At 42.6% G+C, this 24719-nt stretch overlaps 1 protein-coding gene across 4 annotated transcripts in view; it reads left to right on the top strand.

Moving 5' to 3' along the window:
* Positions 1 to 24719, top strand: part of LOC144682648 (CRACD-like protein) — a 199855-nt gene that overhangs the window by 140672 nt on the left and 34464 nt on the right. For 3 of the 4 annotated variants that reach the window (XM_078545197.1, XM_078545198.1, XM_078545195.1), the window contains 3 exons: positions 3726 to 3864; positions 14071 to 14232; positions 19759 to 19827. In XM_078545197.1, the coding sequence (XP_078401323.1) occupies positions 3726 to 3864; positions 14071 to 14232; positions 19759 to 19827 (370 nt within the window). The remainder of the gene's footprint in view (positions 1 to 3725; positions 3865 to 14070; positions 14233 to 19758; positions 19828 to 24719) is intronic. The other variant, XM_078545199.1, reaches the window with a different exon arrangement.

Here is a 24719-nt window from a genome sequence, read left to right as displayed (position 1 = left end):
AGTGCCCGTGAACTCTGCTAATCAACATGACGGGCTTTAATTGGATTCTGAGGAATGATTTTTAGAGTAACATCTGCCTACAAGCACCCCAATTAGTAGTATTTATCATCGCCATTTCACAGAAGACCCATGCTAATTACTTTGAAGTATGAAAATGATTTGTATATTTTGCAAGAGCACGAAACATGTTTTTTTTTCCTGAAGGGTTCAGCAGGGTTGATTGTTCAGATGTCTATTGATGCACCATTTATTTTAGAACTGTTTGTGAATCAGTGTGATTTCTCTAATGTATGCCTCAAATGGCAGAGTTTCATAAATAGTCCACCATCCTTCACACAGGAATCACATTAAGAAGCGCTCAGTTAATGACCAAGACATTGATTTTTGCATTATAAATGATGTGACAGCAAAAACTGCCCTTGCAAATTGATGGGATTGCTTTCTTCCTCACTCAGAGCGAATAACCCCAGCAGAATCGTCTGAAATTTAGATGAGTCTCAGGGATTTTGTTCAAGTTTCATAAAACACAAAATGTTGGGCACAAAATGCAAACAAATTTCACCCCGCTAAAGGGACTTGCCCTTAGTTTTGATGGGCTAGGTTAATCTGTTTTCAATTCAAAAGGATCTGCCTATGAATTCAAACTCACAACAGTGTAACTTGCATCAAGGAACAGGGATTATCCACACCAAATATCTAAAACAAAATGACTGAGAGTCAAGTCTGTCACAAAGAACGGACCCTGAATTAAGAACACAGGCAACAAATGGGTCATATCATTAGAGCTTGCTTCACTGCCACAAGCTTGTTAATTAATTTATGTTTACAATCTGCTCCCTTCAAATCAAAGTTTTTTTTTATTCATTCGTGGGATGTGGACGTCGCTGGCTAGGCCATCATTTATTGCCCATCCCTAATTGCCCTTTTTCAGAGGGCATTTTTAAGAGCCAACCACATTGCTGTGGGTCTGGACTCACATGTAGGCCAGACAACAGCAGGTTTCCTTCCCTAAAGGACTTGAATGAACCAGATGGGTTTTTGTGACAATCGACAATGGTTTCATGGTCATCGTTAGACTTTCAATTCCAGATATTTATTGAAATCAATTTCCACCATCTGCCGTGGCAGGATTCGAACCCAGGTCCCCGGAGCATTACCCTGGGTCTCTGGATTACCAGTCCAGTGACAATACCACTACGGTTAAAAAGAAATGGAGATTTTCGATAATTTGAATCAAGCAATGTGAATAATGCAGCAAAATAGGAATTTAGTACGAAAACAATTGAAATGATCATTTATGTATAGAAATTGTGAATTAAAAACAGTACAATTCCATTTCTTCCTTAGTGTTACTTCTGACAATTGGGATGTGTTTTCTTCTGTCATTTATTTGAAAAAAAAATGGTGAACAAGCAAGTGAACAAGACCAATAGAATACAATAACGCACACTTTACCACCACCTGAACCTTGTTCTGTATTAAAATGCGCCAAAGAAAGGGAGATTTCCATTTAAATAGAGCCTTTTGCAACCTCAGATCTTTGCAAAAGGCCAGTGAACAACTTTGGAAGTATAGTCACTGCTGTAATATAAGGATGAAAATCCAGCCCAACCTCACTGCACTTCCTGAAAATTTGAGTAGTGCTTTTATTCTGAGGCTTCCGAAAGTGACCCATGCTTTGAAGGAGAAGAAAAGTCGACAGCTGGACCCCTTGAGGAATTGGGCTATGTGTTGTCAGGCCTTTAGGGTATTTACGCATTGAATTTGGGGGAAACAAAGCAAATCAACCTATTTTTCAAACAAAGTAATTCTGATTTTACTTCCTCCCAACTCCCTGTGTTTAGAAATTTGACTTTAATTTTAACATTATTTAAAATTTATTGCCCAATTTTGTATTTTCAGCTTAGTGCTATTATCTCCATAGGTCAAAATAAAATAATTTCTTTAATGAAAACATTCTAAAGCATATTCCTTAGACAGCTGAACAGACAAGCAATAACCAAAGGGACTCTTAAGATGGACCAGAAGATTAATTTGTTTAATGCTGTTCTTATGACTATTAGGGCTGTGAAGCATGCAAAAAATAACTGGTGAAAATTTTAGATACAACAGTCTCTTTTTCATTATCCCTCCGATTGGAAACATCTTTGCATTTGCATTTTTTAAATTAGGGCACTTACCAATAATTATATGTTCTATTCTACTTTAATCTAGTTGGACTGTTTGCTTAAATTGCATAAAGTCTCTGCTATTCTTACCAAACAAATCCCCTTTTTCTCCAAAGTGGAGTGATATGTCTCCAATTTCTACTTTCCCCTTTCAACTGAAGTTTATCCTCTTTCTGTTGAAACTCATGTAAGCTTGTCATTTGCTTTCATTCAGTTGCATCCTCCGTTATGCAAAGGGGCAGTGGTGGATGGTCATTCAATGAACATATACTGAAATTTATACACTTGGGCAAATGATGAATGTGTGGTGGAGGCAGGTTCAATCGAGGCATTCAAAAGGGAATCAGCCTGTTATTTTAAAAGGAACAAGGTGCACAGTTACGGGGAGAAGGCGGGGGTATGGCACTAGGTGAATTGCTCATTCAGAGAGCTGGTGTTTGCGCGATGGGCTGAATGGCCTCCTTCTGCGCTGTAACAATTCTGTGAATCTATAAATTCATCTAATTTTTCAAGCATGGTTCATGGTTCAAACTTCTATTTAGATAAATGGATTTAACTCGCTCAGAGTAGGTTCGGTTTACCGGAATACTTAGGAAATGCGCAATTAAGCCATGAATCTGAGGATTAGAGCTGAATATGGAAAACTTCTGGCTCTCTGAGAATGGCTTGTTGTAATATATTGTGAAAGAATTGTTAATGCTGGAAACAGCCACTGTTCCGTGATCTGTTGTTTTCTCGTGTTTATAGCCCTCCCTTAGAGACTTTCTGGTGCTTTATTGGGTGGAAAACTTTCTGTCTATGACCTATCCTCTCTCAATCTCTTGGTTGAGACAAAGCTCCCTCCTGAGAATGGTTAAAACACCTGGAAGGCATCCTCTGATGTCACCTCAGGGCAGTGTTGTGGATTGAGAAGGTTCATTCTCCGGGCACATTTGTGTTGCCACTGGGTTCTGTCAGCCTTAATAAATTATCACGAGAGCAATTAAGAGCAAACAAAAGCAGAATCATCTTTATTCTTTTTTTGGAGGATTTCTCGTTTATCAGTTCTGAAGAAGAGTCTTATTGGACTTGAAACGTTAACTCTGTTTCTCTCCCCTCAGATGCTGCCAGACCTGCTGAGTTTTTCCTGCACTTTCTGATTTTATTTCAGATTTCCAGCATCTGCAGTATTTTGCTTCTATTATCACTTTTGGATGTTGCTCCTTTTGTACGTACTGCTAATTGTGCTACCTGTATGGCGTTTTTGCAAGTTTCTTACAATATTTTGATTTCCAGTGCTTCTGGGTTCAAAACCCCCTAATCTCCCAAATGTGTTCAAAATACCAAGAATAAAGGGAGTTAAACATTGAGTTTTTGCTCATCTATAAGTGTTTAATGGCGTGCAACATGGCTCATCCTAATATTCTAATATTGAATTCCTACAATACAATACAGCTTCTGGTGACCACTAAATATGTCGGTAATGGAACAAATTATCTCAGCACAACATTGTTGACTCTTTGTGTAACCACAGCATATGGTCTCTGGTACAGTGGTTTTGTTTGTTTCCTCTTACAGTACTTACAAAAGCATCATGGGAATCCGAGCACTGTCACACGACAGCATCTTCATCCCAGACACATCTGTGCAACAACCTGTTAAGCCTGTACGAGTGTTTTCTCAGGAGAGTGTATCTGGACCTATCAAAGCTTTACAGGTAATGAACAAGTCATATCTGTATGCAAATGTGCTTTATCATCCTGGTTGGTTAAGTGCCATTTATTTTTTTCGTACGCTTAGTGGTCATAATCCATTGTGAGTCTATAGGCAGCAAATGTCTATGCACTTCGTTGGTTCATGGGGCATTACAGAAGAATCCATTTCTGTCCTTGCCTGATGTCCTCCCATACGTTCTTTCCACCAAAGGTCATTGGATGGTGATTAGGTGTAGGGGTGTGATTATTGTGTGGATTACAGTGAAAGCCATACTGCAACAGTAGCTTTTTAGCTCAATTCAAGGAATTCCAATACTGCCTGTGTGATGGTTGTAATATTACCACTGCGGAGGTATAACCTGACACCGAGCACTTTTGATAATCCTACCATATTATTTTCCCATTTACCACATCACAATTTCTGAGCATGGAATGACCTGTAATTCGAGCTGAGGGCAAGTGGGCGTCCAACAATGGAATTTGACTCTGACCAGGAGACGGTTTACTCACATTAGTTATACTCTGCTGTGATTAGTATGTCAATATTAATCCTTATCATAGCAGACCTACTTCCCAGTAATGTCATCCTTCTGTTACTGCATTATGTTCAGCTTGCAAACAAAAAGCCACACAAGCACTGCCAGTATTCAGGCTGGGAAAAAAAAGAGAGAGCACAATCTCTTGCCCTACTTGAGAAAAGCAGGGACATCACTTCAATTGCATTATGCAGTGTAGCCTTTACTGACAATTTTCTTTTGACATAATTTCCCAATGTGTTTGCTTAAGAGCTGCTTTCCTCCTGAGAGTTCTCCTGGAATCGTGTTTATTGACAGAGGTAAGGGCTCACCATACCTTTCTCTCTCCTGTGGGTAAAATGGCTGAGATGTTGCGTATAACATTATTTAGAATTCAGACTAAAGGATCACTCGAGATGCAAGGGGACTTGTAATAAAAGAAGTCAGATTTTTTTGACGAGCAATGAAACAAATACATTCATGTGTTTGTAAAACACTGAGCATGTATTCATTTGTAGTCTGAAAATTACCATCACAATAGCACAAATGGCACCTTCCCCTCACTAGAGATAAAAACAAAAAACTACTGCGGATGCTGGAAATCCAAAACAAAAACAGAATTACCTGGAAAAATTACCAGACCTGTTGAGTTTTTCCAGGTAATTCTGTTTTTGTTTTACCTTCCCCTCACTGCCTCCCATAACACTGCTGACAAATCAAACAGCAATAGGGTTGAAAAAACAGCACTGACCAAAGGATTAGTTATTAATGGCACCATCGAAATATAGCCAGGTATACCTAGGAGTGAAACAAATCACACTTCCCCATGCAACTGAACAAAAACTGTCCCTGATTGTGTAATGACAGGGCATCCAACAATGTCTGCTGCTTGTTAGCCTTGTCCTGCATGTCTCTTTTATAAAAAAAAAACTTGCAATTATCGAGCGCTTTTCACGACCAGCGGAGGCCTCAAAGTACTTTTGAAGTGTAGTTGCTGCTGTGGTGTAGGAAGCGCAGCAGGCAACATGCACACAGAAAGCTCCCACAAATAGCAGTGTGATGATGACCAGTCTGTTTTTGTGATGTTGGTTAAGGGCCAGGTCAAGACAATGGGGATAACTCCTCTGCTCTTCTTCGAAATGGTGCCATGGGATCTTTTACATCCTGTTTTTAATTATTTTGCACTGCAGGTTCATGAAAGTATAAGCTGAAAACAGTGCAGTGAGGGAAACCAGGAATCTGTTTTCTCATTCATGGGATGTGGGCTTCACTGGCTAGGCCAGCATTTATTGCCCATCCCTAGTTGCCCTTGAGAAGGTGGTGGTGAGCTGCCTTCTTGAACCGCTGCAGTCCATGTGATGTAGGTACACCCACAGCGCAGTTAGGAAGGGAGTTCCAGGATTTTGACCTGGGACCTGATGCACAGGGCAAGCAACTGTGTACCTCCTTGACTGACCTCGAAGAAAGCTGAGAGATCAAGTGATCTCTGTGGTGAGAAATGTCACTTCTATCACCGTGTAGTGGTATAGAAATTGTTTGCAGTGTTCTTTACTCTGGATTCCCAGTGTGAAACTGCAGTTTTGACATCATGCTGTCCACCAGCCAATCACAGTCAAGGATTTTCACAGACCGCCGTCCAGGAAAGAAAAAACACTAAAATAAAAATAATTTAAAAAATATTTTTACATGGAACAAATTAAATATTGGGACATACACATGGGGTGAAGGTAGAAGTTGAAGTATTATGGTTTTTTTAGTAATTTTTTTAAAAAAATTTTGTTTCATAAATCCACTAATTAATCAAATGGAGACATTTTACAACACTCCGTGAATATGAACTTATTTTTTCAAGGACAGTTCAGTTGTCCAGCAATAGTTATTACTTACTTTGCCATTGAAAACCCAGTTTACACCTGATTGAACAAAGTTTAACTTTTTATGGGGTTTCTAACAGCAATGTGAGAGTGGAGAAGGTGGAGTTCTCGCTGATTTTTGTGATCACCAGCTATGTGGCGGGGATGGGGGTGGCAGCGATGGGGGGGCAGTGATGGTGGTGGTTTCCACAGCACAGTCTGTGGTGGAGCACTGAGTCACTGATCACTAATTCTTAAAGTTGTGCTCAGTTCCAGAGGGGTAATGACAATGAACACTAAGAGTTCACCCTCAAAAACCCTGCAAAATCCAGGTCATTGTGAACAGCCACTGAGACAGAAGTGTAAATTAAATTGGATGAATTCCTTGTCAAATCAGGAACAAAAAAAAGAAATAGAGGGAAAGAAGATTGAATTAAGAGAGAGAAAAAAAGAGGCAGAAAGGCAAAGTAAAAAAAAAAAGGCATTTTAAATTTTCACTTATAAAACCTTCAACAACAATTAATCCCTGAATCAATGAGACTTCACAATCGTCATAGTTAATTTTCAGTATTAGCTAGGCAGGCAATAATTTATACTTATATCATTAAAAGGATACTTCAACTTGAAATGATGAGACTTAACTTGCTGTGGGAAGTTTACTTTGTGTCTACTGTGTAAATGCTGCAACTTCACGCCATCCAATAATGAAGCTGACAGCAAGATTGCCATTTTGGCGAAGTTAATGGCAGAGCAGTACATCTTGGACAGCAACTGTTGGATATTCACATTTAACTGTACACCTGTCCCTCACCTGAAGTTGCTGTAGCATTTATGCCTGAACGACTGAGTTTTTATTCACGGGATGTGGGCTTCGCTGGCGGGACCAGCATTTATTGTCCATCCCTAATTGCCCTTGAGAAGGTGGGTAGTGAGCTGCCACCTTGAACCGCTGCACCCCATGTGGTGTAGTTACACTCACAGTGCTGTTAGGAAGGGAGTTCCAGGATTTTGACCCAGCGACAGTGAAGGAACGGCGATATATTTCCAAGTCAAGATGGTGAGTGACTTGGAGGGGAACTTCCAGCTGGTGGTGTTCCCATGCATTTGCTGCCCTTGCCCTTCTAGATGGTAATGGTCGTGGGTTTGGAAGCTGCTCTCTAAGAAGCCTTGGCGAATTCCTGCAGTGTACCTTGTAGACGGTACACACTGCTGCTACTGTGTGTCAGCGATGGAGGGAGTGGATGTTTGTGGATGGGGTACCAATCAAGTGGACTGCTTTGTCCTGGAGGGTGTCAAGCTTCTTGTATGTTGTTGGAATTGCACTCATCCAGGCGAGCGGGGAGTATTCCATCACACTCCTGAGTTATGCCTTGTGGATGGTGGTCAGGCTTTGGGTAGCCAGGAAGTGAGTTACTCACCGCAGGATTCCTAGCCTCTCACCGTTATTTTGAAAGCAAAATCTGGCCTATTTTACACAGCTAACATACAGTGCTACTAGATTGCATATTTCACAATTCTATGTAAGACTCATATTGATTTCTGTTTCAGCAGAATGTCAAACAGAGGCCAATAGACTCTCAGTGATTAATTTGTTAAATCACTAGAAACAGATGGATGAACCAGTGCACCTAAATCTACCTAGATCAGGGCTGCTAATTTTGTTCCACCAATACCAAATCTGCAGTTACTCAAAGTATAGTGGAATATGCAATTGCACAGTTTGTAATTTGTCTTCCACTAGCTCAAGTGACCCAGTGCTCTATAGAAGCAGACCTATTGACGTCCCAATATTTAAAGAGAAGTGAACTCCCATGTTGACAGAGCACCTGTGTGTTGCAGTCAGTAAATGTCTGGGAGGATTAATTGTGTAGGAGGCTGTGGTGAGATCAGGAACAAGTTCCAGCAAGCAGCTTGTGCCGGGTAATGACCTTGATTTCTTTTTACTGAGATAAAGTCGTTTTAAATGGCAGATGTTTCCCTATTCACGATAGCAGTTACATATGGAGAGAGGGAACTGCGGTTAAAGTTTTGAACAAATTTGTTAAGGATGAGCAGTAAATTCAGCCTGTAAATGATTACAAACATAGGATTAAGTAGAATATGTGGTGCAGAAACAGGCCATTCCCTTCTCTCTCACGTGCTTGTCTAGTTTCTTCCTAAATGCATCTATACTATTTGCTTCAACCACTCCCAGTGGCACAGAATTCCACATTCCCACCACTTCTTGGATAAAGAAATTTTTCCTGAATTCCCTATTGTAATTTTTGGTGACTATCTTATATTGATGGCCTCTAGTTTTGCTCTTCCCCACAAGAGGAAACATTCTCTCTGTGTCCAGTCCACCAAAACCTTTCGTCATTTTAAAGATCTTTATTGGGTCAGCCTGTGATGAATGAACCAAGCTTTATTCAAGATGATGTGATGTAAACCATAGTCAAAATGATCTCTCCAGTTGTCCTCCTATGTTACTTGGGCCAGGGAACATTTGCAGAGTTTCCTCATTGCTCCGCAGATTGTAAGATTAAGATCATTGAGAAAGACCTTTGACATCCCCACCTAATAAAAATGTCAACTTCAGACTTGAAAATTTCAATTGGCCCAGTATCCCTTGAGCTTGGACTATTTCCTTCTCCATGGTGCCTTGGTTAACCCCCTGGCCACCCCATCTGCAGCTACTTCCCTTATCACCACAGGTGCATCATAACTATTGAGCAGGACCAAATTCTGGGATTCCTGCTCCACTAGTCCCCCTCTATGCTGCTGACTGCTGGTCACATTTTCCTGTGCCTGTTCTCTCTCGCTCTCTCTCTTTGTTCAGCAACAAATGCTCCAGATATCCCTACACCCTCCATTATGTGTCAGGGTCTCTCAAAGACACGTTGTGAACGGGAGTGACTTAAGACATAGTCAGTTCCCGCAGATGTGGCTCTGTGGGTCTGTCTCTCTGTCCACAAGCTCTCATATTCTGCAATCCCAACGCACATTCTGTCCGGCTGTTATCTATTTTATATTTATTTACAGCATTTACTTATTTCCAAATACACTTTTATTACTAAATTAGATGCATTTAGTCTGATCTCTTTTAGGGTGGGATTGTCTGCTCCCGTTGATGGTGGGTGTCATGGTGGGCATGAGCAGACAATATAGCAAGAAGCCAGAAATTAGTTTTACGCTGTTTTGAAACCAGTTTGCAATTGTCCACTCCGCCCATCAATGGCGGGTGTGTTTCCCACCACGGCACATCAGGAACCAATGAGCCACATAGTATCAGTGGAATGTGTAGAACTGCTCATAAAAAAACTCCCATTCACAAGTCTTTTGAAGAAACTGTTATTCCTACAACCCTACAGAAGTGTCAATGACATAAACCATTAAAGTATCAATAACAGAGGCTTCAAACACTTCCCACCTCTTAATCTTGTGCAAATAAACATTGAGCATTGACAAAAGAGATCACAGAAAAAACACTTTTGCAACCACTTAAAGATGTCAATGAAACAAAGTCAACAGTTCTCCCTGGCTGTCAAAAGAGAACCCCACTGAGATCCTTTTATGAGTCTGGACTCTCAGCCAAGCCTCATTAAGCATTTTTTAAATTGTGTTTTTTTGAACAGTTCCTTACATGCCATTGTTACTATATGGCTCATTGGACCTGTACATAGTGTATTTTTAAGTTCATTCACGAGATGTGGGCTTTGCTGGCTGGGCCAGTATTTATTGCCCATCCCTAGTTGCCCTTGAGTTGGTGGTGGTGAGCTGCCTTCTTGAACTGCTGTAGTCCATGTGGTGTAGGTACACCATCAGTACTGTTAGGAAGGGAGTTCCAGGAATTTGACCCAGCGACAGTGAAGGAATGACGATATATTTCCAAGTCAGGACAGTGAGTGACTTGGAGGGGAACTTCTAGGTGGGAGTGTTCCTACCTATCTGCTGCCCTTGTCCTTCTAGATGGTAGTGGTTGTGGGTTTGGAAGGTGCTGTCGAAGGAGCCTTGGTGAATTCCTGCAATGCATCTTGTAAATGGTACTCACTGCTGCTACCATGCGTCGGTGGTGGAAGGAGTGAATGTTTGCGGATGTGGTGCCAATCAAGCAGGCTGCTTTGTCCTGGACAGTGTCAAGCTTCTTGAATGTTATAGGAGCTGCACTCATCCAGGCCAGTGGGAAGTATTCCATCAAACTCCTGACTTGTGCCTTGTAGATGGTGGACAGGCTTTGGGGAGTCAGGAGGTGAGTTACTCATCACATGATTCCTAGCCTCTAACCTGCTCTTGTAGCCACAGTATTTATATAGTTAGTCCAGTTCAGTTTCTGGTCAATGGTAACCCCCAGGATGTTGATAGTGGGGGATTCAGTGATGATAATGCCATTGAACATCAAGGGGCGATTCTCTCCAACAAGAGAGAATCCAACCATTTGGCACTTGTGTGGCACAAATGTTACTTGACAATTGTCAGCCCAAGCCTGGATATTGTCCAGATCTTGCTGCATTTGGACATGGACTGCTTCAGTATCTGAGGAGTTGGAAATGGTGCTGAACATTATGCAATCATCAGCGAACATTGACACTTCTGACCTTATGATGGAAGGAAGGTCATTGATAAAGCAGCTGAAGATGGTTGGGCTGAGGATAGTACCCTGAGGAACTCCTGCAGTGATGCCTGGAGCTGAGATGACTGACCTCCAACAACTACCACCATTTTCCTAATGCTAGGTCTGACTCCAGCCAGTGGAGAGTTTTCCCCCTGATTCCAATTGACTCCAGCTTTGCAAGGAGTTTTGCTCCTTGTTGCCACACTCTGATGTCAAGGGCAGTCACTTTCACCTCACCTTGGGAGTTCAGCTCTTTTGTCCTTGTTTGAATCAAAGCTGCAATGAGGTCAGGAGCAGAGTGGCCCTGGCGGAGCTCAAACTGAGCGTCAGTGAGCAGGTTATTGCTAAGCAAGTGCCGCTTGATAGCACTGTTGATGACTCCTTCCATCACTTTACTGACGATCGAGAGTAGACTGATGGGGCGGTAATTGGGTGGGTTGAATTTGTCCTGCTTTCGACACACTTGGGCAATTTTCCACATAGCCGGGTAGATGCCAGTGTTGTAGCTGTACTGGAACAGCTTGGCTAGGGGCACAAGTCTTCAGCACTATTGCAGTGTCCAGTGCCTTCAGCCGTTTCTTGATCTCACATGAAGTGAATTCAATTGGCTGAAGACTGACATTTGTGATGCTGGGGACTTCCGGAGGAGGCCGCGATAGATCATCCACTCGGCACTTCTGGCTGAAGATTGTAGCCTTTTGCACTGATGTGCTGGGCCCCCCCATCATTCAGGATGGGGATATTTGTGGAGCCTCCTCCTCCAGTGAGTTGTTTAATTGTCCAACACCATTCACGACTGGGTGTGGCAGGACTGCAGAGCTTAGATCTGATCCCTTGCTTAGCCCTATCTATCACTTGCTGCTTATGCTGTTTGGCATGCAAGTAGTCCTGTGTTATAGCTTCACCAAGTTTACACCTCATTTTTAGGTATGCCTAGTGCTGCTCCTGGCATGCCCTCCTGCACTCTTCATTGACCCAGGGTTGATCCCCTGCTTGTCATGGACAGATGCATCTGCGGCAGGTAGGTTGGTGAGGATGAGATCAGACCCAGTCTAGCAGCTACGTGCTTTCGGACTGGACCAGCTCGGTGCATGGCGGGATTTGAACCCAGGTCCCCAGGGTTACCCTGGGTCACTGGATTACTAGTCCAGTGACAATATCACTACACCATCACCCCACTGGATGAATGGGCTTGGAAGGTACATAAGTTGCTGGGCATTGGAATGGGGACTATAAGGGACCATGGGGGTGAGTGGCAGGCATGAGTTGGCACTGAGTTGGAATAGAGGGGGCATGGAAGGGGCTGGGGTGCACTGGTATGACCTTTTGAACTTATCTTTCAAGATTCTCGAATCCATGGTTCACGACTCCTCTGGGTCACGGAGAAGCTGGCCTCACTCCACAAAAATTGTGGGGGGGGTGGTGCTAGGAGATGCCTACCCCCACAATGGAGCTGGGCCCGGTCAGGAGAGCAGGGTGCCAACTTGGTACTCGCACCCTTGCCCTGCACCAGTGAAAATTGGCGGCACCAGGAATGGGGCAGGAATCCCGGAATCAGGCCCTGCTCGCCATTTTTAAATGGCTCTGGAGTCGTCAAGAGTCTGCAAGAATCTGGGGCCTGGATGGTGGCGATGGTGCTTTCACAGTGAGAATGGGCAGGGGTGTCTATTGAACGCCTGAAAAGAATCAATGCAGGTAAGCTCATTGTTTTAGTTTTTGCCAACTTTGATTTTTATCTAAATTGCTGTCCAAATGAAGTAATCATATGGACGATCGGAGGGAGACTGCAGGCTGCATCTTGTATGATGATCTTAAACTAATGTGGTCACAGTCCAATCTAGCATACTGTTACAAGATGAAATTGTGTGAAATGGTTTGTGCATTTTCCTTCAGAATTCCAAAGGCAATAAACCAAGCATATCAAGAGGAATGGAAACTTGGGTATCCCAATGAGGTTCAACGGTCTTTCTCATTCTTCATGACTGCTCTGCATTCACGTCAATCATGGTTAACACTTGATCAAATCTCCCCACTTGCTCCATTCCACAGAAGATAGCCAGTGGGATCTACCAAATCAAGGCATTAAATACCTTTTTAACATCTGTGTGCTTTCTTTTACACCTCCACGCGTACTCTATTCTTGATCCACTGTCACTGAACCTAACAAGGCAGTGGTATTAGTGGAAACCATTCACTTTGAACAGTTTTACTGCCTGTGATTGATCAGCTTTCACATGCAACTGACTGTAACTGATATCAGGAAGATATTATAATTTTCATAATGTTATTTGGAATTTATTGTAAAGTAGAGTAATAGTGGGGTCCCTGTCTACGTGATTGTGTGTGTCTGTGTGTGGGACTTAATTGAATTAAAGCAGCTGGTCTGAAGGCTTTGATGTAAGAAGAGACGCTAGGTTTGAAATGCTAAATAGGTAACCATGGGTGAAGTTTAGAAATTGAGATGTAAAGGGAACATTTGCCTTTTAAATAAACCAGAGTAGCTTGAATTCATAAGAGGGGGTGAAATGTTTCACCTAGCCAGAAGAAACCAAACTGTGTATTTATTTTTCCAAAAGATTACTGGTAAAATTGGTACCATGATAGATTTTTATTATTAGAGAGGTAAAGTCTAAAGACATAACGAAACAATGAGAATTTGCATTCAAAAGGAAAAATATGTATAAAGGAGAGAAGGCTGTGTGCAAGGGAAGGAATTCTAAGATCTAATAAGTGTGAAAAGCCTCCAGCCTCCAGTTGCTGCCTACATGAATTCGTAGACAGATTCATCTTTGAATCCGACTGTTCAGAATATTGTATTACTTTGCCAGGGTCTTTTAAAATGTATGTGTTTTACTGTTGCCTTAATGGAGGTGTAACTGGGAGTTAGATTAACTAGGGGAGCTAGGAGTTACCATAGTAGTAATTTGCAAGCATATGTATGTGCTTAAAATTATTTCTTTTTTTAATAAATGTTTAATTTAGTTTTGTAAAAACCCTCTAAGACTCGGTGGATTTATTACTACTGAATTCAAGGCACGAATCTCGAAATAAATGTACAAATTGCAAAACCGTTGTGGCAGTTGTTTCCAGTTTCCCTTTGGGATTTGAGCAGCTCAGTATTTACTTTCTGCTGTGCCGTAACACTGATTAAAAGATGCTTGTAAGAGTAGTGAAGTGTATAGCAATTAGCCTGTCAGTGTTCTCGCTGATAATCTAACATTTATTTGCTAAAAAATCTATATTTTACAGCTAAAGGTACAAGACAACATTAAACTGGGACCACCTCCAATGTCGATTCCAGCAAAGAAGACAGAAGATACTGGTGCTAGTTCTGAAGATGATGGATTACCACGGAGTCCTCAAGAAAGCTCCCCTCTACATGAAATCTTAGCGCGTAGCTATTTAGCTAAGGTAAGAGCTCTCATTGTCAAATTACTGTACTAATTGTAATTGCAATAGACAGCCAACTAGACAGTGACTATGGATGGAATCTTCCAGTCCCACCAGCAGCGGGAAGTTTGCTGGCAAGGGAACTTAATTAGGCCAAAAATCAGTTTCTCAACGGCGTGATGAACTTCAGTAATCATGGTCTCGGGACTTTAAAATCAAGTTAACAATGTGAGGAAGCCCCTTTGTATGCATTAGCATGTCATGCATGCTCATTAAAAAGCCAGCCCACCAGAAATAAGTTGCCCCTCCAAGTAAAGTCCCCTGCCAGCGGGAAATGACAACGTTCACTTTTGTGACTGCACATAAGTGTCATGCACCTGGTGAGGCAGACTTCTTCTGTGATTAACGGTGAGTTGCTGCTGCTTTGTCCTCTTTGGGGAGTGCCTGTAAATGGCAGCCTATGCTTGAGAGCGGGTGGTGGCAGTGCAAGCTGCGAGGAGGATGACTGAGGAGGGCAGGAAGTGTTAGCGGGAAGAGTGGAGCAGTGGCCGGGCAAAGGTGAAAGGGATAGTGCAGGCTCTCCGGGTGCCCCTTTAAATATGGCGCCTGGACCTTCGATCCCACGAGCTAACGGCAGGACGGCAACTTATTGCCTGCCCCACCATGAGAATCGGCGAGCTCCTCACGGCTGAATATTTAATGAGCTGAACAGTGTAATATCGCGCGTGGCCAGCCATCCTGCAAACCCCCCTGCCCGTGCAACCCCAGAGGAAATCACTCCCACTACCGTGCCCGCTACTGAGCTTAGGCTGCAGAACAGAAGATTACAGCCTCTGGTGATCCAGCACTCCCAGTGGGTAACAGAGCTTTCAGGGAGCGCAGCTCAGAAGATCAGCGGCTGTATACATCACTCCTGACTGGGAGGACCAGATCATGGAATCACTGCTCCTATTCCAGCGTTTAATCATGAGAGATTGAGTGACGTACCTATGGAACTGAACCCCTCCCAGCAGGGAGTCAGTGGGGGTCATTTTAATTTTAGATGATAGCATGAATTCTGATCAACCACCTGTCATGCATCTGATTTTCACTTCTGAATATGAGGAGAAATATGTAACGGGTAGCTGATCTGATAATCGTCTAAAATCAAATCTACCCCAGTACCTTGAGGAAAGGAGAGGCAGTGAGGGGAGGAAATGAAAGCGCTTGTCTTTAAAACCACACAAAGATGAGTCTTGGACAGTTAACACACGATGCCAGAGAATGGTACAATCTGGGTAAATGCCACATGGACTCTCTCACCTCTCACAACCTGTCCATTTCAAAAAGAGAAATCACAGATCTGAATAGAAACCTTTCGTGACAACAGAAGGTATCGATTCACATCATTAACTCGTTTTTTCTCTTGTCAGGTACTGACAGCTGCTTTGCATTTCTGGCATTTTTTTTATTTTCATGAGAATATGGCTAACATGCTGATTAAACAAAATAAAGGGGACGAGCTACTGAGCATCATGTTATGAGTTGCTAAATATTTTCTTGGTACAACATACTTGAACCCATCAATTCTCTTTACTCCCCTTCCAGCCAGGAGGTTGTGTGTCCTGTCTTTTATTTAATTACATTTCATTTTCAATTAACATATTTACTCCTTTACCTAAAAATTGTCTCAAAACATATGTTGATCTCAGCTTCATTCCAGTTTCTGTTTAAAAACAAACGTTCCTAGCTATTAGCTTTTAATATTGATTTATTAAGTTGCATATTCAAGAGGCTGGAATTTACAAATGCATGTGCATGATGCCAGTGAGGAGCCCTGATGTGCATGTCAGGAAGTTATGGGTGTAATTTAATCATTGAATATTATGTGCTGGATTTAACACAGCCTCACCAGAGGGTTTGAAGGTGGGAGGTTGGGGAGCTCGTTAAATCCAGTGGACAACCCATCACCTTTCCAGTGCCCTTGACCCCACCACAATTATACCAGTGATGGAGGCAACATCAGGTCCCAACCCACCCGTAGGCCAATTGAGGTTCTTAAGCGGACAATTAATGTTCTCTTAAGGGCCTCAAACTGCCGCCAGGATTTAAATGGTGGCAGGAGAGGCCCACGCCAAACAGCAATCCCGGCAAGTTTCCCTGCATGGGCTGCTGGCAAGCAAGGGGTGGGGTGTCTCTCCTTAATGGGTCCTTTGAGGCCATCGAAGGGTCCACCACCACACACACACCCCCCACCTCCCCACCATCAAGGTTTTATCCCTCTCTCTAGGCTGCCCGCTACCTTGGCCTCTCAAACCTCAGCCCCTCGCCCATCTTGCCAGGACCTGCCGGCTTGGCACCCGGCGAGACCCCCAGACATACCCGAATGATCCAATGCTGCTCACCTGAAGTGCTGCAGTGTGGTCGGCAGCTCTTTGAAATGGGACCTCCTGTCCCTGAAGGATGGAAATCTACCCCCCCCACACCCCCGCCCTCCAGTCTATTAATTTCCAATTGGCTTTTTAGCCGGGGATGGGCAGGGGGCAGCACGGGATATCTGGCATCTCGTAAAATTCAGCCTATGATTTAGGAATAAGTAATGTAGCATAAGATTTGAGAATCACAGAATTGCTATGGGTGCAGAAAGAGGCCATTCGGCCCATCGTATCTGCAGTAGCTATCCGAACGAGCACATTGACTTAGTGTCATTCTCCTGCCTTTTCCCCGTAACCCTGCACATTGTTTCTATTTAAAAATTCATTTAATGCCCTCTTGAATGCCTCAGTTGAACCTGCCTCCGCCACACTTCCAGGTAGTGCATTCCAGACCTGAACCGCTTGCTGTGTGGTTAATACAAATGAAATGCAAAGCATTTATCTCTAACCTTACTTTCAGCTTCCCACATTAGAATCTATGTGTTTTGGGTGGAGTACATGCTTTTATTATTCCCTTCATGAGATGTGGGCATCACTGGCTAGGCCAGCATTTATTGCCCATCCCTAATTGCCCTTGAAAAGAATAACGAAATTGCTTGAGTATAATATTTTAATCAGCAGCTGGGTGATTTCCTTATGAGGTGGAGGCAATACCAGAAGAACAGTGATAATAAATTCTTGCTTCTTCAAGCTCTCTTTTGCAGCTTACACCATTCCCCACTGATGGAAAGCTTATCCAAGTCCTCAGCTGATCAAAGTCCTGAGGGTCACATTAGGTGTTAGGCCAGCATGGCCTAAGTTGACTATATTCTTCCTACCTCCCTAGCACCACAGCTCTGTGTACTTAGTTAAGTGAGGTATTTTACTACAGAGGTGGTGCGTGGACTTCATATTGAACAGACAGAAATGCTGGGTTAAATTTTTCTGGCCCATTGGTGACAGGCCAGGAGGCAGATGTTATTTGGATCCCAAGCCTGTTGATAAACTATGAAACAAGACACTTCTCTGTTCTTTGATAATGGGCTTCACAGAATGCAGCATTACATGTGTCTGCTTCCTACCTACCAGCCCAGTGTCCCAGCAGTCTCTCTTTTTAATTAAACAATGCCCTTCACCTGTGTATCTTCACAACATAGTTAACATTCCCTTAACAGCAGGAGGGCTGGCAAAATGGCGGGGGGAGGCATCAGTAGGGGAGTGTGACATCTTCCCGCGCCATTGCATGTTACCGGTGGGAGGAAACTTTGTGACTCAGCCACCAATTAGGCAATTAATTGAGCCACTTAAGTGGCCAATTAAGGCCCAGCTCCTGCCTCTGTGTACATTTGTCCACTTCAGGAGGGCTTGCTGTTGCATGGGAAGATCGCCAGGTAAATCCCTGATGGTCTCCCAGCAGGTTCCAGGATGAGGGAAGGGCACTCCTTGATGGGTACTCCCTGCCCATGGAGGGGATCCCTGGCAACAATGAGTATCCTGAAATCAGTGGCACCGCTGGCGCTCCACAATCTCCTGTCCCAGCCCTGCCCTAATCACTAGCCCCTGGCTACCAGGCCCCGGCTTCCTCAAAATGCCATTCTCAAAGTGTGTCTTTTGAGACCCTCTCCCTGGAGCTCCAGCCTCAACAATGGCCACCACTAGTGGTGGCACTGCTGAGCTAATAGCCCTCTGATTGGGCCAGTAGCTCTTTGGTGCAGGCTGCCATTCTTAACTGGACAGCGGCCCTGGTGGCCACCTCTTAATTGGCTACTGGCAGCAATATGCCAACCCAGGTCCTGTAGCCCACTAAAGAGTCGCCTCCGACATTCGGCCCCGCAATGGGACTTCAGGATAAGCAACAATTCAGCTGGCTGCCTTGGTGGTTTTTTCAGCAGTTTGCTTTGAAATGTAAACTGGTGTTGAGATTCCACACATTAAACAAAATAAAAACTTCTCTGCCACCATGGGAAATGACCATGAGTAACATTATTGTACACCCATACTTTGTAAGCGATGCGCAGAGGGTATCTTGCTCCCCTATCACTTTCTAGTTCTTCATTACTTTTATGTCCAACTGCTCGCAGTGATTCTTCGAGAATTGTCACAACAATGGTTATCAAGGCAAATGTTTCAGGATTTCCAAATTCTCATTTACATTAATATGACAGAATGAAAAAGTAATCTGGTAATGTCTTTCAATGTGATTTGCATCATTGCATTGCATATTTGGAAACCAGTGACAATGCTTGCTGTACATTTGCATGAAAACAAAACCACACTGCCAGATATGATTATCAGTATAATTGGTATGCTCCCCACATATATAGATTTACTACAGTTTGACATTACACTGTGCTAGTGTCGCCATGTAATAAATTTTTTAACAAGGGCAGAAAGGTAATTGTTTTGCATTTTCTAGGTGCTAATATACATTCTATTGCAGTTTTGCATGTATTATATTTTCATCCCCTCCAAAGGCACCTTGACTCCATCCCCTTGACTCTCTCCCACTCGCAAAATCACTTCTTGAACCAACAGCAAACAGTTTGGGTTGTTCTATTTTATGTTCTCATTTTTTTTTATAGCCAATTCCAAAGCAACTTAGATTTCACGTTACAAAGAAAGTTTATGTTCTAAAATTGGGTTGAAAATTAAGAAACTATAAATCAAAAGAGAGTTTAAATATTAGATCACTAAAAGCCACTCTGGCCTTGATTCATGTTACACATTGGGAGGATTTGTGTCCCACAGCTTCACAATTCTCTGGGAAAAGGACGATCTTCACATCTAGTCTGAGACAACCTAGTTTGACCTTACATAACTTTGGATTGTGACCCCTTGTCCTCCCTAACCTACCTAGTTGAAGCAATCTAATCCCATCATCATTTTATACATCTCGATCAAATCACCTTTGGTCTCTGCTTCTCAAGCGTACAGCACCAGTGCTTTGAGCCTATCTTGGTAACTACGATAGCCACACTATATAATACTTCTTTTGCTTTTTTTAAAATTTAATTTCTAACCAATTTCTTTCACACGTTCTTCCTAAGCTATATCCTATTGTTAATATTAGCAGATTCTTAGTTTTATTCTGTATCATTTTGTCCATTTTTATTTGCCATCTTTGACTGAACCTTTTCCTAATTCCATTCCACAGTATTCTGACCCTTACAAGAATCATAGCTCCTTGACTTTAGGTGGGACAGGCAGCGAAGAAGAAGAGCAGGTAATAATTCGCAACTCCCAATTTTGGGAGGCCCCTCAAAAGCCAACCTAGGAAATAATTAGCTGCGAGCATACCTCTCAACTGTCCCACTTTAATCAGGAGACCCCAGTGTGAATCAGTGTTGCTGCAGGAAGCTGCGTGCAAGACTCAAAGCAGGCAAAATGGACTTAGTTAATGGTACCAGGGGACTGCTTGTATATCCTAAACACAACCAAATTCTGCCCTTTTCAGTGCATTGGTGGCTGCTGATTGAGAGGTATGGTTGTGAGAGTTCACTTGGAAAATGGTACAAGCTAAATCGCAGTTTCAGTAACAGAGAAAGTTTGAGAGGTTAGCTTGTTAATAAAAGAAAACTGTTGGAGAGTAGGAACTGAATAATATTAAGAGTTTGTCCTGAATGTACATTGCGACACATAAAGGATATTAAAAAGTAAGGATGTTCAATTTAATTTTCTTTTTAATCACAATCCTACCTTTTGAGATTCAAGCTGGCTACTTCTAACTGTTCTATTTGTGGTCATTTCACCCTTATTTATAGGTTGTAAAATTTTCCCTGCCATTGATAATAAGCTAAGCAGTCTGTGTACCCTGTTTAGCCCTAACCTCCAGTGTAAAAATGAGTACTTTATTCACCATCCTACAGCCCTCCAACGCACGATAGTGCCCTAAAATGTAAGGCTGTTCCTCCAGGCCCCACAAGGAAAGGTTAGGCCACCCCTGGCCCGGATCCAACCATTCTTTACCATGAAGACCGTCCCTTCCCCACACCTGCCTAGATGTCAAGAGTCGGCCCAGGGTTTTCACGTGGGTCAAATGCCCTTCCCCAGCCATGAGCCTGTAGCGTGGCAAGAAGGTTCAGCAGTTAGAATCACCATGCTCTCATGTTGCTGTGTGCAGTAAACTGACTCCTGTGGTTTCCCGCTGGGAATTAGCATTGATCCCTTTGAGCAGTTTCCTTCTTTCATAGCAGAATATACTAAGGCCAGGATTTTCTGGTCCTGCCTGAAATTCCCACCCAAAGTCAATGGACCTTCGGCTGCCTCTCCGAATTTTCCGTCCTGCCTGGAAAATCCCGGCCTAACTCTTTACAATTATTTTTTTTTAAACAACATCACGCTTTCTCTCTATCGTCCTCTGTACTCAAATTTTGTTTTCATTTTTGTGCTGGCTGGTTCCCTTTTTTGATTGCATTGTAAGTCATGTCATATTGTGACCACTATTCTCATGGTAGCTGTTCTATTCCATGGCTCATAACCAGATATAGCAATCTTTTAGGCCTATTAATATATTACTTGAGAAAGGCGTCCTGTACACATTTTATTACTTCCTTATACCTCCTCTATCTCTCAATCAATATTTAGATAAAAAAATTCCCTAGAACAAACATGCTGTCTCTAATCTGACCGCAGAATTCCTTTTCAATTCCCTTCCCAAAATTTGGAAACCTAAAACATGCTGCTACCAATATAACAACGGTTTTGTTTGAGTTCCAACCAAATTGACTGTCTATGTACCCCTTTATTGTCTACTATCTACTTTATCTTTTCTAACCTTCCTAAGTATATAACATGTTAACATTTATATTGCTTCCAAAGAATAGATGAAGTAATACAGTATAGTAATTACTGGCAAAGACACAACGCAAGACCTTTCACAAGATTTTGAAAAGCTTTTGTTAGTTAGTGATGACCTTATAATGAGATGTTATGAATGTATTCATTTACTTACTCTCTACCTCAATAGATTACATTACAAGTTTGAACAATGCTAGATTTTGCCATCAACTCTCTGTCAGTGAGATCATTTTACTGTCTTACCTTTGAACATATTCATTCACGGAGTTCCCACTGTAACTCCAGTGTTACGTTCCATCTCTGGCCTTGGAACTGGATCAGTTCATAAACTGAGATTCAGTAGTGCTCACTGTCAGCTTGACATATGAACAGTGGTGGAATCTATGAGTGTATGTTATTTTCCTTTATGTAGTTACATTAAAGTCTTTCAATGTGATTTATTAACTGAAGTGTAATACAAAAAGTGGTGGACAGGAAAAGAGCCTCTGATCCATGCAACCTGTCCTGTGTAACATGCCTTTGCCATCACAATATATACACTCCCCACCTTACCCAGAAGGCTTGCACTGTCCTGGAAGGGGCAAGAAAAGCTGACAAACACCCAGGTCAGGTAGAGAAGTTGTTGAGAGGAGCAGAGCAAATAGTGTAAAGGTTGTGTTTGCATGGCAGTTACCAGCCTCAGACTAGTTGCTAAATAATCAATTCCACTTGGGCCAAATCTATTTTTGCTGCCAAGCTTCAAATTGAAGTCTGAAGAGCAGGAGAGAGAGTTTGATATCTGTGTGCCTGAATGCACTGCAAGTCCAGAGGTGTGTCTATACTTAAAATATTGAAATAATCTTTGCATGAGTTCATTGTGACTGGGCGCAACAGACCATCATATAAACCCAGGTCTGGTACCAGGTTACACTGGTCATGGTTAAACTCAGACTAGGGCATGACCCTAGATTTGTCCTGTTACTTATATACCACAAAACTGGCCATATAACTGTTTAGGAGTACTTTAAAGACCATAAAATCAGAAGTGGTGAGCTGCCTCCATGCTCGGTTTGTCAATCTGCACTTTCAAATGAGTTCCTTTTCACAAATAATTGGTAAATTTACCCTAATATGTCAGCAATAGGGACAAGTTTTACAAATGCAAAATAAATTAAAATCAGCCTTCAAGTGTTACACTACTCTAATAAACCTGTTAACTTTGTCATTACAATCAATTGAAGCCACTGCTCTGAATCAGTCTGCCCATCAAAATGTCAGTTCCCATTAGGCCATTGGTATAGTTCCATTACATAAAGTGATTAAGTAATAATTTAGAATTAGCACTGATTACTCAGTACAAATATATTTGAATATTTATTTTAATAAAATCAATCTTGCAGAATATAAATATTTGAAATTTGTGACAGAATTTCACCTATGAAAAAATTGGAAGCATTTTATTTGAATAGGAGAGGGTTTTGTTGTAGATGGTCATGGTATGTATCTTACACACACCAAAATCCCATTGACAACAAAAAAAAATGGCAAGCCATTTAATAGCTTATTGATTACAGGAGGAATGTTCACCTGGAGAACTCCGTGTCCTTTAAAATGTGCATGGAATCTGTGTAACTGAACAGCTAGATAGGGCCTTGGTTTAACACTCCATCACAATTCCTACACTGTATTTCTCTCACTACAACAACAACTTGTATTTATATAGCATCTTTAATGTAATTAACCATCCCAAGGTGCTTCACATTGACACCAAACCACATGAGATGTTAGGGCAGGTGACCAAAAGCTTGGCTGAAGTGGTAAGCTTATTAGCATCTTAAAGGAAAAAAAGGATAGGGCCCAATTTTAACTCTGTGTAAGTAGATGGGTATAGAGTAAGTTAAAATCTTGATCTTAAAGAGGTGGAGAGATTTAGAGAAGGCACTCCAGAGCTTAGGTTCTTGACTGTTGAAGGTACGGCCACCAAATGGTAACAGAAATGGTGAAGGAGCCAGAATTAGAGGAGTGCAAATATCTTAGAGGGTTTTAGGGGTGGAGGAGATTCCAGAGATAGGGAGGGGTGAGACCGTGGAGGGATTTGGAAACATGGATGAGAATTTTAAAGTTAAGGCATTGCTAAGGCAGTCCCTCAGGATTGGTGATGACTTGCTTCCATTCTGGTTCAGTGGGTTCTGAGATGGCTGATAAGTCCAGAACATCATCTTCAGACTCTGCCACATGCAGGGTGGGTGGTGCTTGAAGGGTTGGGTAGCTGAGTTGTTTGGAGGTTTGTGAATTCTCTCTGGCGCCGCAACTTTGTCGCTCCATGCTCCCGATGAATTCTCTTGATGTGTTCATGCCTTCCCGAATGAGCCTTTTCCATTTTGGTCAGTCATAAGCCAGGATCTCCCATGGTGGTGACTTCTTCAGGGATGCTTTGAAGACATCCCTAAAGCGTTTCCAATGTCCCCTTCGGAGTCTCCTGCAGTGACTGAGTTCCGAGCAGAGAAATTGCTTTGAGAGTCTAATGTCAGGCATACGAACGACATGTCCCACCCAGCGAGCTGGTTTTGAGTAATTAGCACCTCGATGCTGGGCAAGTTGGCTTGGGAGAGGACATTGCTGTTGGACCACCTTGTCTGCTACCCGGTTCAGAGGATCTTGCGAAGACACCGCTAGTGGTACTTCTCCGGTGCTTTGAGGTGCCTGCTGTAGGTTGCCCAAGCCTCCAAAGCACATAGGAGCGTGGAGATCACTGCTGCCCGGTAAATTATAAGCAAGGGAAAAGTAATGGGTGACTTGGTGTGAGTTAGGACGGACACAGGCAGCAGAATTTTTGGATGACTTCAAGTTTACAGAGGGCAGATTGTGGGAGGCAGGCCTGGAATGTGTTGGAACACGTCAAGTCGAGAGGTAACGAAAGCATAGATGAGGTTCTCAGCAGCCAATGAGCTGAGGCAGGGGTGGAGTCGGGCGATGTTACAAAGGTGGAAGTCGTCGGTCATAGTGATGATGCGGATATGTGGTCAGAAAGTGAATCTCAAGGTTAAACATGACACTAAGATTGCAAACGGTCAGGTTCAACCTCAAACAGTTGCCAAGGAGTGGGATGGAGCTGGTGGCTAAGGATTGGAGTTTGTAGTGATTTAACTGTGACTTCCCTTCAAGGGCACGTCTTTGTCTGTAAAGCACCTTAGGACATCCAGGGGTTGTGACAGGTGCTATATAAATGCAAGTTCTTTATTTTCTTTCTTTCTCAAGGATGCCACCAATACAGCACTCCTGCTGTGATTGTCAGGATAGATTATGTTCTCATGTTAGAATTGAAATATTTTTTCTGGA

Source organism: Cetorhinus maximus, chromosome 7 (genome assembly GCF_964194155.1).
Source record: "Cetorhinus maximus chromosome 7, sCetMax3.hap1.1, whole genome shotgun sequence".
Taxonomy (NCBI): domain Eukaryota; kingdom Metazoa; phylum Chordata; class Chondrichthyes; order Lamniformes; family Cetorhinidae; genus Cetorhinus; species Cetorhinus maximus.
This window is presented reverse-complemented; position numbering and strand designations above follow the sequence as displayed.